The following is a 16,946-nucleotide window of genomic DNA, read 5'->3' on the forward strand; positions in this document are numbered from 1 at the left end:
GTGCAGACTGTACCCTATAACGTTGCACCACCAGCTCATAGTTTTGTATTTAGCAAATGTGGCTGTTATTTTAAAGCTTTTTGCTTTCTCTTGGAAGTTAGCTTTTGATTGGGTCCATCAAGGCATCATAGTTGTCATTTTATATTTTATTAGACGCATGTATAGTACCTTTTTACATTTGGATGTCAATTACGTTTGTACACTATAAAGGCAAAACTATTACTTAGAGAACATGGGCACATACACCACTCTGGAGATCACTTTGGCGCCAAAGGCAAGCAATACATGTGAATTGTAAGGTGCATGAAAGATCATGAACCTTGGAGTCCTTTTTGAACTATATACACTTATTAGTTATGCAAATGTAGATTATGAAGTTATCAATAGCTGCCTTAATTAAGATTAGTGTACATATGTAAGAGATCACTGTAGTATGATTTTCCAAAGAAAACCAAAGTTAAGTGAGCTTGAAGTAGTGCGCCTCAATTTTGCTTACCAGTTGGAGAAAGAGGCTGCAAGTCCTCGGGAATGACTGTTGCTGGAATGATCACTTCATCTATGGTTGTGAGTTCTGGTCCTAAAGTAGCCTCCACTGTCATGCCAGAGATGCCATCGTCAGTTCTGTTCTCAGATGGTTCTTCTGTGAAGAGTGATTCTGTTATGGCACTTACATCTATTTCGGGGGTTGCAGTGAAAGGTTCCAGGGTATCATAGGGAGTAGGAGTTATATCCAGTGGTTCCAGGGTGGCAATGCTACCCCTTGCTTCTTCTTCTGTGACATTACTTGGGAAGATTATCTCCACATCAGGCTGTGTAACAGTCTGAACTGTGATAAATGAACCTGATTCCTCAGCATCTGTGAAGTTTTCTGGGATTAAAGTAACAGGCTCTTCAAGTTCACCTACGAAAAAAATGCAAAACTGTTTGTTTCAGATATGCTGAGCAAAAAAAGGTCTTAATAACAATATCTAAATAGATAATAGGTTTAGTAAACAGACATAATAGACCAAATAAATAGGCCCTGTACAGTATTTTATTAACCCTCTTCCACTGCATTATTGCCTAATCATTGTAAATGTATCTTAGTTGTGGTTTTTTGTAAAGTTATTATATTAATAATTTTAATGTTTTCCTTGTACTTACCTCATTTAGTGAGCCTGGTTTTGCTGACATCACAATTGTAGAACACCTTTACTCTCACTTTTCTGTTAAGGGCCCATTTAAACTGGCTGGTTAACAATACAGAGACAAGTGGAGTCCACAGTAGTGATTTACTGTCTGCCATATTACAAGTGCCATAGGATATAATGGACTTGCAATACGGTGGACGGGATATAAGTCACGTTTGTGATAGAGTAACACAGTCCCCCAAACTCTAAATGAGGCCCATAATCTTATTGGGCCCAGTGAAGGTTTCAGTAATTTAAACTAACCTCAACCCCTGGTAGCTATGGCACAGAGAAAACAGGCGTAACTTAATAAAAGTCTGACTCCATTTTATAAAATTAGAGAATATTTCATTAATAAAATGATGCCAAAACGACAAAAATCCACTGTAGATATAAATTGACTTTTTTTTTTAAACACAAAGGGGCATATGTAACAAGAAATTTTGCGTTCGCAAACAGGCCTATTCTCAGAATCGGCCCATTTGCAAACATGAAAAATGCTTTTTAATGTGTCAAACCCTATTTTGAGATTCGGTAACCTGTTACCGAATTGCAAAATGGGTTGGCTATTCGCTATTTGGAAGGGGTGTGTTTAGGATGTCCCTTCCAAATAGCGAATCCTAATGGTATCTATGAATGTTTTGTGACTGTGAATGTGGTCGCAAAACATTCTCACTTTACCACCTGCTTCAAGTAGGTGGTAACCCATTCGCAAATGGGAATGGCAGCGAAAACTTTTTTTCAGAGACGGTAGTGGTCTCACGGACCACTGCCTGCTCTTAGAAAATGAACAGAAAACTTTTAATTTTTCTTTTTTAAATGCAACCTGTTTACCTTTAAGGAAACAGGCAGCATTTAAAAAACAAAATGTTTGCTTTATTTAAAAAGCAATCCCAGACATGGTGGTCTTCTAACCCCAGCAGGCCACCATTCCTGTGATATTAGCGAATCCTAGGGGGTCGTTAATTGCGACCTACCTCATTAATATTCATGAGGTAAGTCATTTGCGACCCCCTAAGAATCGCAGAAAGTGCTCAACACACTTTCAAATATGCTGCTTTACGATTTCCTAATTGCGAATCACAAGGATTTGCAATTAGGTATTTGCAAAACGGTTCCTACAAACATCTGGCCCAAAGCACCAACTGAAGGCAACTTGTTGCACTAGACTTGCAAAAAGGTATGTTCTAAGGCCAACTGTGAAGGAGTGCCGGTCGAATTCAAGGATCAGGCTGGTCCCGGTCAAAGAATTACCTTCGGATTTAAAACATTTCTAGAGAAGAGGTAGTCATCAACGAGTCGTCGTTGGGGTCAGCTGGATCTGAGTCAGGGTTCGACAATGGTGGGATGCTGAGGAGCGGGCTAGACCAGCAAGTTGGATCCAACCAAAAAGTCAATGGCTTCAGCTCGAGGCAGTCTCGGTCTCCAACAGGTACTCCAGAGTAACAGTTGGAAAAAAATTCTAAATCTCAGTGTTTGCAGTTTTGGTAGAATGAGTGCACTCTAAAACCAGCCAATGGTTCCAGGACCTCAGGAACAATACTTGGAGATCTGACTCACTCCAACAAAAGCCATCCGCAGAGTCCATGGCAGATCCAGTTGAAAATGGTCAGCTGGACTCGTCAAGAAAGTGGGCTTCTTGCAGCTATTGTGTCCCTATAGTTTAACACAATGTCAGACAACTGAACCTTCCAGTACACTTCTTTGTCCTGTGTACAAGTGGGAGCCGGTCCAGCACTTGGGGCTCTCCTCACTGGTCACAACCATTGGTGCAGCCCTTCTTCTGTTTCCCACAAGTCCAGCAGTGCTCTGGGCCTTTGGGTTGCTCCTGGCTCCTCCTTGACAATAGGGAAAAAGTTGCCAGTGGGTATCCTACCCATGATTGCAGCACTCTTGTGTGCCCTACTGCAAGCAATCCCACAATGCTTTTATCTTCATAACACCAATATGGAATAAACTTTTGGCCCCTGTGCAGAGCCCCTGTGTCAACCCTACAGGTGTCGGCAGGGAAATGAGCAAACCCTCCCCTGCAGTCATTCAAAACTGGTTCTGGGAGCAGCTTATCTCTCACTGGAATTGATGCTCCGATTGCTAGTAGGACAATAGAGGGGCAGGTCCAGGTGTAAGCTACATCTGCCTGTGACAGGACAGGCTCCTTTGAAGGCAATTAAGTTCCTAGGCATAGTCCAGATGGTCATCCTGCCATGGGGCTAAAACACTTCCTCCTAACCGTACCCAAGGACTTTTTTCTCAGCTTTCGTGGCCAGTTCACAACTAATGAAAGCGATATTCAGCTCCTGGATGACAGTTGCAAGCTCAGGCAAATGGCTTCTAGAGGCTTTAGGCAGGCTAAAGGTGACTTTTTAAAAGTATACTTTGCAACATATTTATTACAAACCCGACTTTATCATGAATTGGGGTTGTAATAAATATTTTAAAAAGTCTAAGAATTAACTTTTTATCTGGTTCCTAATTTGTGATAATTTTATTAACTTTAATATAGTATCCCAATGCATCTCTATGGAATAGCTAACCCTGCTACAGTGAAAATAGCTTTTACGACATTTTCACTGGGAGGACGTTTATATTATGAAACGGCTACATGACCTTCTTTCAAATATCATGCACCATGCCTTACGGGCACTTGAGGCATACTTAGGGTGACATTAATATTTAAAAAGAGGGTTTAGATGTGTTAAAAGGATGCTATTTTGACAGGTCGAATTACTGGTAGAAGACCTGCAGTCATGTTTTGCATTATCAATTTAGTGGTGTCACACTATGTGACATTTAACTTATTGTCCCTGGGTACACTTGGTACTGTATGCTTGAGACTTATAGTTTAGTTAAATAGGCCAATTGGGAGTATAACCAAATTCAACATGTTTTAGGAGTCAGAGCACATGTGCTGGGGCCTGGTTAGCAGTGCCACAGTGCACAGAGTCAAAGTGTCAGCAGCATAAGTCCAGAGAAAATGAGGGTGACCATATAAGCAGTGCATGGATAAGATGTGTTCTACTCACGCCTTCTCCATGCACTGCTTATAACCTTTTATATCATATCCCTTATGCCATCAAAAATAATTGTATTTACAAGAACAGTTATAACATTGCAAATCAAATCTTTAGTGAGAACACAGTGCACGGTAGAGTGGCGAGTTATAGTTAATGTAGTGTGGCTACAGAGATGAATACATTGTGTATTGTGATGCACAAGTTATAATAATATGAAGGAGTAGCATAATTTAGAAATTAATGGTATAAGTATACATTTAGAAATTTACATTGTTGTGTAGATTAAGTTTGGTAGATAAAGAATTGAACACCATGAGGAGGACGCACATCTTGGCGAACCGCTACAGTTGAGGAGCACGACAAGGGAGAGGTGGTGGAGTATTGTAAAATCCCCTCGACCCGTGGATAACAAGTGACTGAGTCGGGAGCCGAGTGCATGTAAGGAACGCAGTACTAAGGTCATCGTAAACTTCTCCACGAGCCTAATTGGAGGTGTCTAGCAGATGCAACGGTGTGGGACATAGACAAATAACTTGTTTAAAGTGAGAGATAGATTGCAGTTTTAAATAGAAGCAGATCCAGATGACTGAGATATCGGGTATCTTTTAATGTGATGAAGTTTGATTGGACTTTATTCTTGCAAAAGGACATAGAAGTCAGGAACAACAACAGAGAAAAACTACGGTCTTGATAAAGATGGAATTACAATTCTAACCATCGAAACGCGTTGACGCATACTGATTAACATAATCCCAGGGGTAACTCGGTCCTGTACTTGCAAGATAAGGAGTGCACGCAGGTCGGGTGTTCAATAATTTTCCCAAATGATTTGTTCTTTTAATGACAGAGTACATTGTCTAAAAACTTCTTTTTCTCTTTAGTCCATGATGGTTTTTATTGTGATTGATGTCTTGTGTAAAACTGTGATTATTTTATAAATTGTTTTATATGAATTGTCTGAGATATGTGTATGAGATTTTAATCTGTTTTAGAGAAATGTTTTTTAGATTGTGATAACAACAATTAAATAAAACAAGTTTTTGTAATTTTTCAATTAAACAACTTAGTACATGATTTTGTTTTTTGGGGTGGGCTGGAAACAATATCAGTGTGGTTAGTCCAATAGGCCATAGATAGATTTCAATCTAGCAGAGGTTCAGGTAACTCTATTTATTGCACAAGGGATTATCTGTTTAACTTGTAGATAAAGAATAAATAAAGTTATATTAATTTAAAGGTGGTGTGTAAATTATAAGTTTAAGGCATAAATATAACTGAAGAATTTGTAATGTTTTAGTATTTTAAGTTTGCTCTGTATGGAAGTTTCATCGTTATTTTAAAGGTCTAACCTTCGGTTTCTCCATTGAAATTCAATAGTTTTTTATTCTTAAACAAAATTTGTTTCAAATTGTAGAGTTTACTGTCATCAAGATTAGTGTCATTAAGTGGAGTGTGTTACAGGAGAGTGCTGGAGAGTGTCATACAGTGCACTGTTGTGGAGTATAGTGTTGTGGAGTAGAGTGGAATGTGATATACTGGAGTGGCATACAATGGAATGATGTACAGTGGAGTGGCATAGAGTGGAGTGTTGTAGAGTGAAGTGTCGAAGAGTAGAGTGACGTAGAGTACAGTATACTGTTATATAGTATAGTGGCATGTTCTATAGTACAATGGTGTGGAGTGACCTAAGGTGGACAGGCGTAATGTAGAGTTGAGTAAATGGTTATTGTAGAAAGTTGGGTCTGTATATATTATACCAAAGTAAGGTATAGTGTGCACAGAGTCCAGGGAGTCCCCAGAGGTATAGCAGAGGCTAAATTAGGTAAGAACCAAGAACTCTCGTTGTGGTTGTGTGGGCGAGCAGTTAGGCTTATCTAAAGGGTTTGTTAAGCATTTATTGTATTCACTCAATCAAGACTGATGCACACACTCAGATACTGAATCCAGACCAATTAGGTAAATGTAAAAAAAGGTATACTTGTATTGTATTTCTAGAACCAAGCAGGACTCGGGACAGGTAGATAAAATATACTTGGAATGCAGGATTTCACAATGTAATGCAGGTATGATTGAAGTTTGCAATGATTACAGGTTGGTGATGATTCAGAAAGCAGTTTGCATTATACAATAATTGCTTTTAGAATACTTGTTAGTTACTTTTAGATTACTTTGAGTATCAATCAATCAGGGAATTTTTTAAGCGCGTTACTCACCTGTGAGTGTCTCAAGGCGCTGGGGGTGGGGGGAGCAGCTCCAGTCAGTCGTAGATCCTGGTCTTGAGGGTTTTCCTGAAGATGTGCAGGGGGGGTGCATCTGATCTTGATCGGGAGCTCGTTCCAGTTCTTGGCTGCAATGTAGGAGAAGGTTCTTACACCTGTTCTTGCTCTGCAGATGTGTGGGGGTTCAGCGAGGGCAAGGTAGGTTTCTCTTGGGTACGTGGAAGGAGATTCTATCGATGAGATATTGGGGACTGGTGTTGTTGAGGCATTTTTAGGTGTGGGTGAGTATCTTGAAGGTCACTCTTTTCTCAACGGGGAGCCAGTGGAGGCTACGCAGGTGTTGGGAGATGTGTTTGTGTCGAGGGATGCCGAGGACAAGTCTGGCTGCGGTGTTCTGTATGATCTGGAGTTTGCGGAGCAGAGACTTGTTGATTCCAGCGTAGAAGGCATTATTGTAGTCTAGTCTGCTGGTTATGAGTGCGTGGGTGACGGTCTTCCTTGATTCGGGGGGGATCCATTTGAAGGTCTTTCGGAGGATGTGGAGGGTGTTGAAGCAGGTGGAGGTGACCGCGTTGACCTGTCGGGTCATGGAGAGGGAGGAGTCGAGTAAGATGCCGAGGTTTCGGGTGTGGCCCGTGGGGGTGGAGGGACTGCTGAGGGCAGTGGGCCACCAGGTTTTGTCCCATGTAGAGGGTGAGGGTCCAAGGACAAGGATCTCCGTATTCCCCAAGTTGAGCTTCACACAGCTGCTGCTCATTCAGGATGCAACGTTCTTCATTCCTTCCTGAAAGTTGAGTCTGGTGGTGATGGGGTCCTTGGTTAGGGAGAGGATGAGCTGGGTGTCGTTGGCGTAGGATACTATACTGAGTCTGTGCTGTCTGACAATGGCAGCGAGGGGGGCCATGTAGATGTTGAAGAGCGTGGGGCTGAGTGACGATCCTTGGGGTACTCCACAGTTGATTTCCAGGAGTTCGGAGAAGAAGGGTCGCAGTCTGATTCTTTGGGTTCTGCCGGTGAGGAAGGAGCTGAGCCAGTTGAGGGCGGTTCCCTGTATGCCAGCTTCATGGATTCTGCGGTGAGAGATGGTGTCAAACGCTGGAGAGAGGTCAAGTAGGTTCAGGGCCGCGATGTGTCCTTGGTCGAGGAGGATGTGGTTGTCATCTGTGGCGGTGAGAAGGGTGGTCTTGGTGCAGTGGTCGCTGTGGAATAGGGATTGGGAGGGGTCGAGAATGGAGTTCTCTTCGATGAATTTTGTGAGTTGGGCATTGACGGTCTTCTCTGTGACTTTGACCGCGAAGGGGAGGAGGGAGATGGGTCTGTAGTTCTTGAGGTCCATGGGATCTGCTGATGGCTTCTTGAGTAGGGGTCTGACTACTGTGTGTTTTCAGTGGTCGGGAAAGACGCCGGTTTAGAAGGTGGTGTTGATGGTGCGTCGAAGTTCCGGATCAATGGCAGTGGTGGCAGGGGTCCGTGGGGGCTCCTGAGTGGATGCCTTTCATGGTTGATGCAATGTCTTCGGTGGTCACTGGGGTCCAGGAGGAGATAGTGGGCTGGCTGGTGTTGCTGGAGGAGGAGTGGTTTCAGTCAGAAGTCTGGTCATTGAAGTTGTCGTAGAGGCCCTTGATTTTCAGATGTAAGTAGGCACCGAGCTTGTTGCAGAGGTCCTGGGAGGGGGTGATCTCAGTGGTTTCTCTGGGGGGGTTTGGTGAATTCCTGGATGACGCTGAAGAGTTACTTGGAGATGCTGGAGTTGGCGAGGATCTTGTTCTGGATGAAGGTCCTTTTGGTGGATCTGATGCATTGGTGGTATTCCGTCATGGCGTTCTTGTAGGTGGTGCGAACTTCTAAGGTTTTGCTGTTTCTCAAGTTCATTTTGAGACGTCTGCAGGTGCATCTGGATTCTTGGAGGTCAGTGGGGAACCAGGTGGCCTTCCTGGTGCGCTGTCTGTCGGGGTTGCGTAGGGGTGCGAGCTCTTCTATGCTGTTGGTGATCTATCTGTGGAGTTCTTTGGCTGGAGGTTGGTGTCAGTCGAGGTAGTGGGGGCATCGCGGTTGAGGGTGGAGTTGAGCTGCTACTCATGACTTTGCTCCAGTTGCTTAGTGGAGGGCAGGGTGCGGGTTTGGGCGGGGTGGGTTCATTGCCGAGGAAGTGTACGCAGTGGTGGTCTGTTCATGGGGCTTGCGTGGTGTGGCTGAAGCGGATGTTGTTCCCACCTACGAAGATGGGGTCGAGGGTGTGCCCTGCCTTGTGGGCAGCAGTGGTGGTAAGCTGTTTCAGTCTGCTGTTGACAAGGTTGTCCAGGAGGGTGGCGGGGTTGTCGAGGTGGAAGTTCAGGTCTCTGATGAGAATGTAGTTCATAGAGGTGATGGAGTGGGGTGCGATGAGGTCAGCGATGGTAGTGGAGAATGAGGCATGAGGTCCAGGGAGTCTGTAGGCAGAGAGTGCCACAAAGTGTGGTTCTAGGACTGGTCTGGATCTGGAAGTGAAGGTGTTTGGTGGGGGAGAAGGAGTCGCTCATGGTGGAGGTGGAGAGTCAGAGGGAGCTCTTGTGTGCGATGATGAGTCCTCCTCCTGGGCAGGTGGGGCAGTCCTTCCTCTGGATCTTGTATCCATCAGGAATGGTGGTGGTGATGTCAGAATGCAGAGAAAAGCAGAATGCAGCCAAACTGCGCTGACAATGACATGGCTGTCTTTTACATTTGTAAACACAGGCATTAGCCAATCACCTACTGCCTTATCATTCACATGTACCGCGGTATAACACAAACTTACCATGGTATTCCCAGGCAAAATATATAACTATTTGAAAACGTATAACTTGAACACTACTTACACTATTCACACTATTCACACATACTGCCAAAGATTAACATTTACACCTAATAATGTATGTCCCTGCCACATTACATCTAAATTCATTGACACACTTTCACACACTTTCACGCTGTTTATTTCAATTACCACACCACATTCTATGCCACTCCACTCTATGCCACTCCATTCTACACTATAAGAATGTACGCCACCCCACTCTACCCCACTACTCTCTATGCCACTCCACTGTACACCACTACATTGTACGCTAGTCCACTGCATGCCACTTCATTTTACGACACTCCTGCGTATGCCACTCCACTGTATGCTCCACTGTATGCAACTCCTGTTCTCTAAATGCCACTCCACTCTAAGAAAATCCCCTGTACGCCATTACACTGTACATCACTCCATTCGTCGTCACTCCACTCCCCACTACCCTATTACACTCCATGCTATTCCACTGTACAACATTCCACTCTGCTCTGCGCTATTCCACTATATGCCACTCTACTCTACATCACTATACTGTATGCCTGTAACGCTCAATGGTATTCCACTCTACACTATACGCTACTCCACTTTATCTCACTCCACTAGACACCACTCCACTATATGCTATTGCACTGCATGCCACTCCACTCTACAACACTCCACTCTATGATATTCCACTCTAAAAAACTGCACTTCGTGCCACTACACTGTAAGCCACTCCACTCTATGCTACTCCCCTGTATGCCATTAGACTATACCTTACTCCACACTACACTGCTGCACTGCACATTAGTTCACTATACGCCAATCCACTGTACACTATTCCACTCTATGCCACTCCACTCTAAGCCGCTCCAGTGTGCACTACTACTGTATGGCGCACATGTGTACGTTACTTCACTCTATGCCACTCCAGTCAATGTTATTTCACTGTATGCCGCTACATTGTAACTCATTCCATTCTACCCCAGTCCACTCTTCACCACTCCACTGCAGGCTACTCCACTGTATGCCAATCCACTCTATGTTATTCCACTCTATGTCACTCCACTCTACCCCTCTCCAGTGTGCACTACTCCACTGTTTGGCACACCCTATGCCTCTCCACGCTATGCTATTTTACTTTATGCTACTACACTGTACCTCACTCCATTCTATGCCAGTTTAATCTACAATATTCCACTCAACACCACTCCACTCTATGCCACTCCACTCTACCCTATAAGAATGTACGCCACCCAACTCTACCCCAATAATCTCTATGCTACTCCACTGTACACCATTACACTCTACATCCCTTGATTTTATGACACTCCACTGTAAGTCACTCCACTGTATGCTCTTATGCTGTATGCCCTTCCACTGTCCGCAACTCCACTCCACTATATGCCACTCCACTCTAATAAAATCCACTGTACGCTATTACACTGTACAACACTCCATTCTGTGCCACTCAACTCCTTTCAACCCTATTACATTATTTGCTATTACATTCCACTCTATTCTGCATTTTTCCCCATCAGCTGCATGGTTATCATGGAAGCGAAAGGCTCCTTCAACCTCCCGTTGTAGCTTCTGCTCTGATTGACTGGCCGCAACATGAACAGAAATGCTGCTGCCCCCATTTCAGGACACGAAGATTCTTTCCCCGTGTCCTGAAAATTAGAAAAAAATAAGGTATTAGGGGGCAGGTTAGGGGTACCCTGATCCCCTGGAGCTTGTGGGGAGATCCCATATACCTTCCTCTGTGGTGCCAAATGTAAAATAAACTATATATTTTTGGGATTCTGTGATCCCGTTTGAACCAGTGCGGCCACCTGGACTCCCGCGAGAGTCCCACAAGAGTACTGGGGCCATGCTGCCTCTCACAAGAGTCTTGTAAGATCTTTTTTTTTTAAAGGGGGTAGGGCCAGAGTGTCTGTGCCACAAATAAGTGAAGGCCTTTGGCCGTGCGCAGCAGGGGTTTGGCTGCTGCATGCGAGGGGTTGGACACAGGACCTGGCCACCAATGAGAGTGTGCAGTGAGGGGTTGGCCCTGGGTATGGTAATAAAAGATAATTTTTTGTTTAAAAAAACCCTGGAAATTCACTGACAAAAACAAAGGTTAAAATGACTTTATAGTTAGGTATGGTAATAATATCACATGCATTAAAAAAAACTCCGAAAAGTGGTATTATAGTTAGGTGAAAATGTCAGTTTAAACTGAAAAATAACGCTGAAATTCAACAGTTATAGTTATTTCAAGTAACTATACCTCATGCCCTTGCCATGCACTGCTTATGACCTCACATATTAAAACACTTGTGACATGTTCCACAACATTATTGATAACATTATCGCAGACAACCGAACTGACATCATTGACAACAACACTGTCCATAGCGGGAAACAGTTATTCAAAAATAACTGTTGAATTTCTGTTGTTTTTTTAAATAGAGCATTATAAAATCTGGAACTTCAGTAGTATTTTTTTAAATAGAGCATTATATAATCTGGCATTTCAGTAGTATTTTTTTAAATAGAGCATTGTAAAATCTTCTGCTTTCATTTGCAGGAGAATCATCCATGTACCGAAACATGAATGAAAAATCTCCTCCAACATCTTCTCATTTACTAGACTAGAAGACCCTTCACTGATACATACAAGCCGTTGCGGCCAAACTGGCAGTACATATTGACAATCAAGTTAGTAATTACTGCCGTTATCAAAAGCTCGATTTTAGGACAGATAACTGTTGGGAGACAGGGAAGCAGAATTATAAAACTCTGTAAACAGAGCTGTACCCACCTTTGTAGCAGATGGCATCATAGCGGGATTCAGGGTCGGGATAGCCAGTCTGGTTGGGGTGAAGGTAAACGGTTCTCACACCAACTAAGTTTCCACCGCAGGTGGGACGTGGTTTGACAATTGGGTATCTTACACTGCGATCCGCCAGCCAGCCAGCACTGCACACATCCATACCACCCTTCCAGGCCAGATACAGCTGCCCGGTGGTGGCCATTTGAGCTCCCAGCTTCTGGCATTGTTCTTCTGCTTCTTTGAAGGTGAACTTGTTGGGAGATGTGGCATAAAACACTTCACCTACAAATCAATCATACAAATAACATGCTTAAGAAAAACAGACGTGTCTTCTTTCTGTTGGATATGTTTTGATCAGCAGTTTTTTGCTGTTACTTGTAGTGTAAACAGTCCTATGGCAGTGATCCTTCAGGTGAGAACAATAAAACAAAATCATTGAGATAAACTATAAGTGATTTTAATCACAATTGACATAAGGGCTCCATAAAAGATACATTTGATAATGTGTTCATTACGTGTATTATTTGTGACAATGACGCTCTTCCAAACTTTCTTTTTCCATAAAATGCATTACAATACTTAAATTCGCTATTAATGCCCTCATTAACATTTCATATGTGTCGCGGCTGTTCTTGCAAGATAAAATCTGCGCGCTGGGTTCCCAATGCACTGTTTGCTTGAACATTTTCTGTCTCTTCAGATTGCCTCTAAATATTCTGGCCTTTCTCTCCTGCACCAACAGTTTAACATCCTTATTTCATTAACTAAACATTTGCTACCTATGATGTAAGGTGAAGGCTTAGACGTCCCTCAATATATGTAATGGCAAATCCTTCATTTAGAAAACGCCTGCCACTTAGATTTAACCAATCTGACTGTTACATAGCATTTAAAAACAATATGTAATTGAGCACAATAGACGGAGCAGGTGAAGGAAGCATTTTCCTGGGAAAGGAGATTGGAAGATTCGCTGTCTCAATAAATAATTCTACCTAGAGTCTCAGAAGTCATATAAAACATATTGTTTCGTGGAAAAAGTCTGGGAACTTCTGGAAGAGGGCGCTACCAAGCATGGGAGGGATGCACAAGCAGTACATACAATCTGGTAGACTTGTGAAGGACAGATAGGGAAGGGATCGACTGGGTGTGCCTGGTAGGACCTGTCTACCTTTAACGTATGTAATTCTTGGTGGGCTTTATAAGCATAGAAGCTAATGTTTTATTATATATTTTTCTATAAAGTTTGGGTAGAACGATGTTAGCAATTCAATACATAGACACACGACATTAGAAACTAGATTTTGTTTGGCATTTTTATAGTGGGAATGGAAAATGCAGGCATTTTAGACTCTAGAATTCCTTTAACAGTTTAGAAACATAACAAATGTCACATAAGGATTGGCTAAGACGGGAACTTTTTTAAACTGTTCAATGGTAATACTTGAATCACCCTTACCAGTAGGCATTATTCTGGGTAGTATTTCATAATGGTGCTTTTTAGGTCTTCTGTTTATTTATGGACAGTGGCCAACCATGTAGAAATTAGCCTTTACAGCTCTCCAAGTGGACAGTCCATCAGAAACATCGAGACCAATTTCCTTCTGAATGAAAACACAAGCACTCCAAGCATGCTTGTGCCTTATTGATGCTCGTGGATGAAATGCATTTTGAGACCTGCTGGCAAAGTGTGTTTGAAGCCCAGATTTGGGCATATTCATGCCAGTCACGAGCTGTGTCCCGTCTGTTAATCTTCCTATTTATTCTGCTAATTAGAACGCATACAGTGCACAAAGTTCATCTTCCTTGTTCTTCAGGAAGGATTGCCTGGATTTGTCACTTCAGAGCCCTAACTAAAAGTGTTTGGCATCAATGTTAAGCAGAGCTTTAACTGTTAGGTGGAAAATGTATAGAGAGCTATAAATCAGTAGCTACCAATAATATGGTTGTTTTCGACTGAGGAGGTCAAAGAGGCATCAAAGATGGATCGTGTAACTTTTGGGTTGCCAATGATGTCAGTTAGAACCATGAGGTGAAAAAAACCTCCATCATTGATAGCTGGTCTTTCTACAAATATATTGTGAGCATAGCTCCACCTTGAATACACCCTATAAAATGATCTCGTAGACAAGCTTTGCAGGTAGAGAGTCAAGGGGGCAACATACGGTATATTTCTTTGTTATCTCTGCTTACTATGACAGACACCTCTGACACTGGAAAGTATGACACATGGTTGATGTCTTGGCACCTTTATTTTCCTTCTTCTTCCCTTCCCTTCTGAAGCACCAATAAAGTGATGCCCTGCCACTCCTAAACCTCCACCTGCCTTACCACTCCCTGCAACTCTTTCCATCCTTCCCTTCTTATTCCTTTCCAGAGAGCAGACAACATGCAGGTAGTGGCTCTGTGAGAGGTGCTGCAGAACACATAAGAGATCTATTATTTTTTGTAGATCTGCACTCACTCACTGAAAGCAAGAGAGATGATGGCTGGTGGAACCAATATATCACTCATCATTCTCTTGCCATTTCCTCACCTACTTTCGGTCTGTGGAGACCAAAGATTGGGGGTGAAGCATCTGTGAGATCAATTTCCATCATCTGCCATTCCGTCACCTTCTTCAAGTCTTTGCGGACCAAGGTGAGCTGATGGACCCGTAGCTGCCCTTCCACCATTTCCCACTGGAACCCAAATTACCTCAGAGTGAAAAAAAGTTTTTATTTTCATGACTGAGATATCACATGCGCAAATAACCTGATATTCACAAAGCAGCGTCTTATGGGTGCTTTGTACAGCATGTACATTATAGATGGTGATGGTAGTGTCACTCAAGCTGCAGTGATTTTTATATTGTATCTTCTCTTAAAAGACTGAGAAATTTGCTTTAAGCAAATCTTAGTGTTCTTATCTGGGATAAATTGTAAAATGTGGGGGTAGAACATTCTGGACTTCGGTGGTGGGTCAAATACGAATGTTTAAAGGAAAACAGTTCCACAATCAGCCATGTATGGAGAATGTTTTCTTTTATAGTAGTACAGGGATATTTTTCTTGAGCCCTATTATACAAATTCTTTAAACGTTTTTAATGATTTTACAGTCATGCTTGGACTTTTATGCACTTCTTTATTGCTTTCTTTTTTGTTTACTTCTATTTTACTTCTTTTCCAAATAGAAAAGTTAGGCAAATAAAATGATGTGGCACCGAAGTATGTCAAACTTTGCCTATTTGCCTTGTGCATATAATTATAAGTGAGGCAACCAAACATAGATTCTTATCGCGTTTTTGTGTGCGTTGTATGCAATTTTATATAAGGTTCCCTTGTAGTATAGAAAAGGAACTAAGTTGTCCGAGAAAAATATATTGTTTTCTTTCCTAAGAGTGGTATCCCAAAAGACGTTTTTTATATAAAGAAATCACCTTGCATTTGTTTTACATAACAATAAACATCATAGGTTTCGTCGGTTTCTCTAATTCCATATGTTCTGACACCAGGAAATTCATCTTTGTCACCATAGCAGCCTTCTCTGGGATGATGCATGGGATACCTGTAAGACATTTACAACAGTAGCTGAAGAGGAGTTTTCTACAGACCTGTCTAAAAATACTTTTTAGGGTGGTATGTTCAATAACTGCCAAGGCCTCTGTTATCTCAATATCTCAATTTAAGGTCTTTCAAGCACTAAGAGGCAAATCAACAACAACCGGCGATAATTATCGCTAAGTGCACTAGGCTAATTATCGCCAGCTAGCGTGGATTTTTATCGCTGAGATAGTGTGCTATTAGTAACGCTTATCTCAAAAGCGATAAAAATCCTCACGCTAACTGCCATACATGAGATTATCGCTGGAAACTCAGCGATAATCTCACGTTAGCTTGTTGATAGGGACTCACAAACTTAGCCATGATATCCACCTTCCATAGAATATCATGGCTAAGTCAGTCCTGAAGCAGGCGTAAGGAAAGTAGCGATAACAGGGGTTATCGCTACTTTTCCTGCCGCTATGCTTCATAGCGTGGGGCTTGATGATAGGAGAAATGTCGCTTAGCAACATTTCTCCAATCATGTCAGGTCCGGAACGCCCACTTTGCATATCATTAGAGATGCAAAGCTGGGCGTTAGGAATCACCACGCTAAAGCAGGGTTTCACGCGTTAGCGTGACCTTGCTAATTAGGCGATAAAATTATCGCCTCTTTTCGGCCGAAAACGGCCGCTAAAGCGGCGATAATTTATTATCGCCTCCTTGTAAATATGCCCCCAAATTCTTCATCCCGGCCAGTCATTGCATTTATCCATCCTTCCATATGATCCATGGATAACAATTAAATAATTCTATCCAATGCGCATTCTTCATCTACAGAGTTCTATGATCCTTAAAAATGCAACAGAATAGATCCAAGACCTCAACCAGGGTGAGAGAGGGACAGAGAGGTCCGAGATAGAAATTAGGTGAGTGTAAGTTCAATACTTTGCTTCTATAGATAGAGTGTTCTGCACCATACATTGATTTGTGGACTTGATTGGAAATTTACCAAATGTTATGGCACTTACCGGGAAACTGTTGAAAGGACTATGGGCTATTATTATGTGTTTAATATGTTAAAACACGTTTTGGAAGCACACACATAGACACGCTATTTGGACGAAGGTATTCATCCAAATCTGTTGCTTGATGTGTCGTCCTATGAAGGGCACATACATTGCTTGTGGGAAATGGTGGTATACAAGGTGCACCCCACTGACTCCACTGTACCAAAACACCAGAAAACAACAACTAAGAACAAGGCTCTAGCAGGATGAATCAATACAATTCAAATATGAATCAACTTATTATTTACCACCTCACTGGTGACAAAGTCACCCTTTGGAATTAGATCAATGCTATTCTAATACTCGATGTTCGATTTAGAATGGGGGCATTGCGGTGCTGCAGTAAA

At 42.5% G+C, this 16,946-nt stretch overlaps 1 protein-coding gene across 2 annotated transcripts in view; it reads right to left on the reverse strand.

Annotated features, from left to right (window-relative positions):
- The window catches only part of ACAN (aggrecan), a 228,571-nt gene that overhangs the window by 93,422 nt on the left and 118,203 nt on the right, over positions 1-16,946 (reverse strand). For both annotated transcript variants that reach the window (XM_085644462.1, XM_085644463.1), the window contains exons 5-7: positions 15,427-15,554; positions 12,000-12,293; positions 497-901 (exon numbers count right to left, since the gene is read on the reverse strand). In XM_085644462.1, coding sequence (XP_085500588.1) covers positions 497-901; positions 12,000-12,293; positions 15,427-15,554 — 827 coding nt within the window. The remainder of the gene's footprint in view (positions 1-496; positions 902-11,999; positions 12,294-15,426; positions 15,555-16,946) is intronic.

Source organism: Triturus cristatus, chromosome 3_1 (genome assembly GCF_964204655.1).
Source record: "Triturus cristatus chromosome 3_1, aTriCri1.1, whole genome shotgun sequence".
Classification (NCBI taxonomy): domain Eukaryota; kingdom Metazoa; phylum Chordata; class Amphibia; order Caudata; family Salamandridae; genus Triturus; species Triturus cristatus.